Genomic DNA, 8,280 nt, shown 5'->3' with positions numbered 1-8,280 from the left:
GGCTGGGAAGCTGAGGAGTCTCCCTGGAGAGAAAATGCTTGGATGATCAGGGGTGGGACGAAAGAAGAGCATCTTCTATGCATTCCTATTTCACGGCTGGTTAGGGGCGTGGGCATCTCACTCCTGGAAGCCGTTTCACTTGCAATACTTTTACTTCTAGTTAGAGCAGTCTCCAGGCTGGGGTCTTGGGTAGTAAGACCCTGCTTCCCCTCCTCTTACACAACAGGGTCTGCCCCTCTTCTGTGTTCTCCTGTCATGACACATTTTTTCCCTCTGGATTACTTAAAGCACCTGATCAATTTTCAATGTGCTTATGAAGTCCAGAGAGGCAACTGTATTGAAAATTAGCAATTTTAATCAACGGTGAAAGCACAACTTTGCTTTTTTTTTTAAAAAAAAGAGGAGGGTTACTGCAGAGTGAATCTTCACAAACAGTGCTTTATTTGGTCACAGGACCCATGGTCCACTACGAGGATGGGAGAACTTTATTGGATGCTAATCTAACATCTAAGATTGTATTCATCTGCTCTTCTTTCTTGCCATTTATGGTGAAAAATCTGAAGCCAGAGCACCGCAAGTGTTTTGTTTCTTGTTTCTAGTCCCATCCCAATTTCATTTTCTTGCAATGAGAGGAGGGATTAGAAGATAATTAGCAATGTTCTTCCCTGATATGTCCGAACGTTACCGCTTACTCTGAAAAATTCAATATGTAATTTGAATGTTGTTTCAGGCTTTTCAAAGTTTCATGTGTTTCTGGGGGCATTGCTAATGATTTACCTTAGAATGCAGGAAAACTGTTATAAAGGAGACTTCAGAATAAAAGCATAATCCCCTCTAGGAAACCACGTCACTAAAATGCCATTGCTAAGGGGTGGCGAGGGAGAGGCAGAGGGAAGGTTAGACAGTGATTTAGAAATATCAACATTTGGCGTTAAGGCATTAATGCCTCTATGCCTGGTGGCCTGTAGGGTGAATGGAACCATGTCAATCACTGAGAGCTTTATGTTAATGTTCTCTTGCACTATCTAATTTGCATTGATTCAAAATTAGATTTAATTACAATGTTTGCATTTACTCCTCCGGCACCAGGGACATCAGCCTACGATAACCTTTATTATCACCTCCGGTGGAGGCCGCATTGGTGACAGGTAAATCTTTTAGAAAAACCTGTTTCCCCACCCCCTCTTTTTTGGGGTCCTGGGCAAAATAATGCATTACATGAACTCACTCTTCATGCTTTTCCTGGTCTTGCTTAACTCTCCTTGTCTCCCTTGCCCCAGTCCAGTTGCTAGAGGCTTGTGCTCCTAGAATAGACATCTGATAAGTGAGTTCACATATCCTGTTGTTGATGGCTTTAAGACGCCAATAGTCCTGGGAGTGTTTTAAGGGGACTCCATGCCTAGCATAATGCTTTATCCAAAGGAACCAATCTCCAATGGTAGATATTCTGGCTCTGGGGCAGCTACGTAGAGGAGAAATTTTTTTGAGCAGTTTTGTCTTTGCGGGGTCACTCAGGTTCTGCCCATTTTGCTTACAAACAAAGCTGCGCATGGGTATGGGGACAACATCCTTTGGGGATTTTAATACACATTTCTGGTGACTCCTATTAAAGATGGAATTTTCCATGGAAGCAGTACCTCAAGGGTCTCTTTGTTCAAGACCCAAATGTAATGGAAGGATCTTTCCACTTCTCACTGTGGGTATTTGTGGTGTACATGCTGGGGACTTCCCGCTGTGCTGAGATGACCATTTTCCTGATGCGTCTCGTAGGGTAAGGGCTCGTGCTAGGAGAGAATTTGGTCTTTCCTGAGGGGTACACGGCCCAGAAGTCACCCTTGGGAAGATGCACGTTCTGAGACAGGAAACCAGGGTTTGGAAGTACGGACTTCCGTCTCTCTGGGCTTCAGTTTCGTGAGTTTGGACTTCAAGGAGCTGGAGAGCACTTCAGGGGCTGTTTGCTTCTACTCCATTTAGTTGGTTTTTCTACTCAGCCCAGACTCTTCAGTGACATTTGGACTTCCCTTGCTGTTTTCCAAGGCACTTTCTCCCTTAATCTTGGGGCTGCTCAATCAGAAATTACAACCCAGCCTGCAAAAAGATGAATTGAGAGGGAGTGTGAGGAAACTCCCCTGAGGAACTGCTGGTGGGATAGCTGCCCAAGTGTGTTCAGTCCAGGGGCCGGAATATGAACTTGTTTCACCTGGTGCTGTTTCAGAAGAAACTGAGCCCCTCTCACTTTTTTTTTTTTTTTTTGGCCACGGCATGCGGGATCCTAGTTCCCCGACCTGGGATCAAACCTGTGCCGCCTGCAGTGAAAGCGTGGAGTCTTAACCACTGGACCGCCAGGGAACTCCTACCCCTCTCACTTCTTTCATCATAAATGACTCTCCCTGACATCCGACAGCCTCTGTCTGCCTTCAGGTTACAGTGCAGGCACTGACGGGCATGAGCTTTCACAAGGTGGTGGCTTACTGGATACACATTTCTAACCCTGGGAACCACCTGTTCAGCAGTCTTAGATTCGTCTTTTCTTAGTCCATGGGGAGAGACTTCTCAGGCATGGACCCAATCCTTTCAAGCCCGGAACTGAGCATTTTCTGTTTCAATCCCTGTTTCTGAACCATTTTGAGTAGAAACTCTGCTAGGATGTAGTGTATTCTTTTGTTTGCTCAAAACCTTCTTCATCTTGAGTGTGCCCCTCCCCCTAAAAAAAAAAAAAATCTCACCAGTCCCTCGAGACCCCATTTGGGTCCTGCTCTTCCATGGAGCCATCCCAGGTCCTTCCTCCCCAGAACTCAAAGTTCTGTTTTCCCAGTGATTTGGCAACAAATCACACACATGCCTGATGACTTACTCCAATAATCATTTAATGGTGAGCATGATACCCACTTCACGTATTCAGCCTCATTAATTTTGATGCCTGGCAGACATCTCTGTCTTCACGATGAGTCTCTGAAAATATTAACTCTATTCTGCCTAGTGGCTTTGATTTGGGCAGATTTTTAAAATCTATCACCTGTGGCAGTCTGTTTCCCATGAAGGAAATCTGGCTGACCTTCAAAGGATGAAGATTATTGACCTCCCTTAGAAGCCAATGGAAGTGAATTCACTGTCAGAGTTTTTAAAGTAAAAATGGAAGATAATTAAATGCAGCACAGCAGTTGTAAAACAGATCTCATTGTGTTGTATATCACTTCATAAAATAAGCATATTTCCCATTCTTCAACATGACTTTCTTTGCACCATTTACCACAGAATAATGACTCCCTGACAACTCAAGTAAGAAATTTTTAGGCCTACTTTTTAATAAGCACTTGCTCTAAGAATAGGGTGAAAATTAAACATTCTCAGACAGAAGCCTGGCTGGATGAAATGGTGTGCCATCAGAATAAAGCATGCGACGTTCCAGGTATCGTCAGGTGAAACAAACGTGTCTTAAAAATCTACAAGGGAGACCATCTTCTTTAGAAAATAAATGTATTGCTTAGCCAGAACCAACACGTTGAATATGTGTGAGTATAGTTTTGAGTATTTGTGACATTCTTGAGTCCCATACAGTCAAACCAACCAGAAGGCTACCCGTCTGGGTCAATGGTAGCTTATCACTTGGCATCTGGAAACTTCTTTTATTTTGCTGGATCTGACCCAAAAGTACGGGTGGAGACACAGGGCAGCACCCAGTAACCCTATTTATACGACTTACTGACTTGTGTAAGAAAAAAATGAGTTCATTCATTCATATTGTCTGGTGGACTCACTCTAAAGTCCGAGAATTTATTAGACCTGCTAAATTTGGGAGTAGGTTGGGAACATAATTTCCAAAGGAGAAACTCTTATTGGAGAGAAACCATCATGTTGACTTGTTCAATTGTGTTGACATATTTCACAGTAAAATTGAGTCTCATCAGGCTCCACATTAAGAGAATCAGAGCCATCGCCTAATGTATAATTTTCTTTCCTCTGTTTTACAATATTTATCAAGTTAATTCATGGACTCATGAACTTCCTCCATGCCGTGACTTCAAGTGTTTTTGTGGGGACACTTGAGAAAAAATGGTAACTTTCAGTGACATAAAAAAGGAGTAGACCATGACTCTGGAAACCTGAGTTCTCTTTTATGTTCAACCAGTTTAGTCATTTGTTTGTGACTCTGAGTCCCTGAAATGTGATAACTAATGACATTACACTTACGAAGAGCTGAGTGCCTTGATATTTTGATCTTTTTCAGCAGGTAATTTTAGGTAGAAATTATCTATCTTATCCTTTGTTAGGCCTCACTGCAAAGGGAAAAGACTACCCACAAGAACCTTGACTGCTACAACACCAAGGGTCTCTACTTATATAAACTGCATGGTCTCTTTTCTGGTTGTTGGGTCACAGGTGGCTCGCATTCTGAATTTGCAAGTAAAGTGCATCTTGGTAAATTAGGTTAAAAGTGGCAGAACGGTCACAGGCTGAGAACATCAATTCAGCTCTCAGCAGGTGCAAGCCGGAAGAGCCTTTTTGCAGGAGAAAGCTTCCACCAGCTCTGCACCTGCTCCCTAGAGAAGGAACCGAGTATTAGAAGGGCTGCCACAGGAGAAATGACTCGACAATATCGTTCATAAGCCGGATGTGGCTGTTTCCTTTCTAACAGGGGCATGTTTGTTGCCATCTCAATGATACCTAACCTAATGGGGGGAGGGACTGTATGTGAAAGGGCTCAGAGGAAGTCGAATGGGTAATACCTACAAGGATGCATTATTGCTTAGATTCTATCAAACAAGCCTGATACTGGCAGAGCTGTTCTCCCTACTCGTCACAGAGGGAGCAGAGGAAATGCACAGATGTTCCTCATCATTTCACCTAACAGTTTAATCTTTTCCTTGAGGTCATGCTGCAGATGAAGAGTAAAATGATAATATGATCAACAAAAGTTAAGATGGGGAATGTGTTGAAAGAGTCTGATTAAAAATGATGAGATACATCAGACTCTTCTTCATTCTCAAGATTTAGAAGAGGCTATTTGGAACTGTTAACTGTAAGTGGGTGTCTCGCAGAAGAACAACACTGGAAAATTGTGGGACAGAAATACAACTGGGGAATTAAGGCAGGAACTCAGTGCTCTAAGGGAGCTTGTTGCCTCTTTCTACTTCAAGTCATCCTAACTGCGTTTCACTCGCAGCTCAGATTATTTCAGCTAACCAGATGATGGAATTGCAGCAGCTCCAGACGTGGTGAGAATATCATTGAAACATTTGGAGGAGGCAGTCATTTCAGGGATACATTCTTTTTTTTAATGTAAATTAATACATTTATTTTTGGCTGCGTTGGGTCTTTGCTGTGCACGGGCTTTCTCTAGTTGCGGCGAGCGGGGGCTACTCTTCGTTGTGGTGCATGGGCTTCTCATTGCGGTGGCTTCTCTTATTGCGGAGCACGGGCTCTAGGCACATGGGCTTCAGTAGTTGTGGCTCACGGGCTCTAGAGCGCAGGCTCAGTAGTTGTGGCGCACAGGCTTCGTTGCTCCACAGCATGTGGGATGTTTCTGGACCAGGACTCGAACCCGTGTCCCCTGCATTGGCAGGTGGATTCTTAACCACTGTGCCACCAGGGAAGTCCCAGGGATATATTTCAAGGAGAAATGAAAGTTTTTGCGTGTGTTTGTCTTTGAGGGGGAAGGGGTGTTGACAACAGGACAGGAATCGGTGTGTACATTTCCTGTTCCCATTTCCTTAACCAACATCCTCAAGGCATCTCTGTCTTCTTGGGGGCAAGGTGCTCTGCTGCCCTCTTTTTTGGCCTCCTTAATCTTGTCTATATGGCACCTGCCACATGGAAGCATCTGTCCTGTAGGGACGGGGCTGGGGTTGCATGAGTTTGCCGTGTTAAAGTAAGGGAGGAGATTCACAGAAATGAGTTTTTGAGAAGTTGGCATCAGTGCTGACTTAAAAAAAAATTCTCATCTCACATGTTCATTTTTCCTAAAATTGAGGGGCCTTATTTTTAGAATCTCAAACCTTTGGGCAATAATCAAATTTACTGAGTGGGTGGAAGTCACCTCTTACCTTATTTTAAAGGCTCATGTACACTTTACAGAAGCAATTTTTCTAGCCCTGGACTTAAAGAAAATATAATTACTGTCTTATGTTTTTGTTTATTACTATAACCAAGCAAGTTGATTTTAACATTTACTCTTTATTGTGTTGTATGAAGTACCTATGTAATGCAAGTATGTACTGTACTAAAATACCCATATTTCCAAATAACATTATGTGGTGTAGCCCACAGTCTCTGCAGAAGCATTGTGAGTAACCTGTGCCTTTACACTTTACAATCCATTGTTGGCTGCTGTGAAAAGTATGATAACAGATGAAGAAAAAGAAAGTAAAGCTAAGTATGAATACATTTTTCCAAACATACACATACACAGCTTAGAATGGAATCCCAATGGAAAGTCAAATGACCATATTTGATGTAGTACCTATAAAATGTAGACTCTGCAATAAGGAGCCAAAGGCACATAAAAATATATTTTAACTTTAAAAATAACTTAGTTACAGTAATACTTTGCTTGTGTCTTACCAACATGTAGCTGACAGTCAAAATTTCGCAATATAGATATAATATATAGGGATATATAAGAGCTACAAGCAAATCCCCGAAACCCATAAAGTTGTTCAAATGTGAAAACAGAGAAAAGTTTTAACACTGAAGAATTTGCTATGGTGAGCCCAAACGATATAATATAGAAAAGAGTCTAGAAAAAAGGTGTGGGTGTTAAATAAATTTTGACTTCCTCTTGCTCAGAAAATGCCAGAGTACTGTAAAGGTCCTTAATGTGACTGGCACAGCCCTTCATAAGTAGTGCCAGTCCTGGCCAAGCCAGATTTCTTATGTGTCTAAAAACAAAAAATGTGAGCTGTACATCAGCAATGCCCGCCGAAAATGGGTTCTGACTCACTTCCTCTCTTTGCCAGGATAGGTTTTTTTGTTTTTCACTGTTTTTGCAAACAGGGCATACCAGGTAAAAAAATATTTTGTAGGAAAGTTATTTTAGAAAACCCATCACATGACAGCAAGTATAGCCAGCGAAGCTCTTCTCTTTGTGGTTAGTTTTGTTTTGTTCTGTTTTTTGATACCTTTTACCCCAAAGGAAAAGAGCCGGCGGTGTCCTGTTACTTATTTTTATCCATGACATTCAGCACCTCATCCAGAAATGAGGGCCCAAGATCGAGCTGCAGGGAGAGGAGGGAACCCGTGAGATCAGAGAGGGACTCCTCAGATTTAGTCTTTTCCTTGACGAGCTCGCATGGGGCGGAATGGTCAAACATGTCCTCGGCCGCCCAGTCGGGATACTGTTCGGAGAGGCTGGAGGAGTGGCTGCCCCTGCCCTGGCTGGACTGGGATGCGGACCCGCTGGACCCCCACGAGACGTCCCCCTGGTGGACCGTCCCGTTCTCCAACAGGCCGCTTTCCTCCGGAGCCTTCTCCTCCATGACCGGCTCACAGCTAAGCCGGGGCAGCTTTCCCGGCCCTAAGGACTCCTGTTTGGAACTGAATGTCACCGGTGACAACAAGGGTAACATGAGTGCTTGGGACCCTCCGATGGTTGGGAGGGAGATGGCGTTTTTGAGCACCGGGGAGGGTGTTTCTGTGAACATGGAGTCGGAGGTACTGTTGGCCCGGAAGAACTCGTTATGCCCAGGGAACTGGCCCATGCGTGCTTTCTCCTGGTTTCCAGGTAGAAGCTCATAGTTGCCTTGAAGAAAGGAAATGTCTCCAAAGACGTCGTGCTGGCCCTCTTTGCCGATGTGAATGGTGTGGCGGAAGTCTCCAAGGGGAGGGCTGATCATATCCGGAGACAAGATGTCCCTCAGTTTAAATTTCTTTCCTTTCTTGTTATTGGCAGCTTTCAGGTAAATTGGGGTCTTGGCTGGCATTTTGGAGTTTGAGGATGTCGATTTTGCAAAAGGGAAAAAGGGCGACTTTCTTCACAGGTGTTATAGGTTTCCCAGTATCCTTTTTGGTAGGAACTGTCACATCATTTTTCTCAAGTAGCTTCACAAGTGGCTCTGAAACGAGATGGAGGTCTAAGAGGCCTTCCTGGACTTACAGCCAAGCAGGGCTTTCTGGAGAGCCGGTTACATCCGCCAGTCCCTTCCACAGCATGGAGAAACCTGGAAGAGAAACCAAAGCAGGTTATAATTAGCTGACCCTTCAGGGATCACTTGGGCCTGACTTTTACACTTTCTCACTTTTTCAAGAGCCTGTAAATAATGGCAGGACCAGTTCCCATCTGAA

The 8,280-nt window shown here is 43.7% G+C and overlaps 1 protein-coding gene across 3 annotated transcripts in view; it reads right to left on the bottom strand.

The window, feature by feature from the left end:
• Positions 1–395: 395 nt before the first annotated feature.
• CDC42EP3 (CDC42 effector protein 3) overlaps positions 396–8,280 on the bottom strand; it is a 30,423-nt gene continuing 22,538 nt past the window's right edge. For all 3 annotated transcript variants that reach the window (XM_082427883.1, XM_082427881.1, XM_082427882.1), the window contains exon 2: positions 396–8,156. In XM_082427883.1, coding sequence (XP_082284009.1) covers positions 7,155–7,919 — 765 coding nt within the window. In that variant the 5' untranslated portion in view covers positions 7,920–8,156 and the 3' untranslated portion in view covers positions 396–7,154. The remainder of the gene's footprint in view (positions 8,157–8,280) is intronic.

This window comes from Balaenoptera physalus (assembly GCF_965194825.1).
Source record: "Balaenoptera physalus genome assembly, chromosome: 15".
Lineage (NCBI taxonomy): Eukaryota > Metazoa > Chordata > Mammalia > Artiodactyla > Balaenopteridae > Balaenoptera > Balaenoptera physalus.
This window is presented reverse-complemented; position numbering and strand designations above follow the sequence as displayed.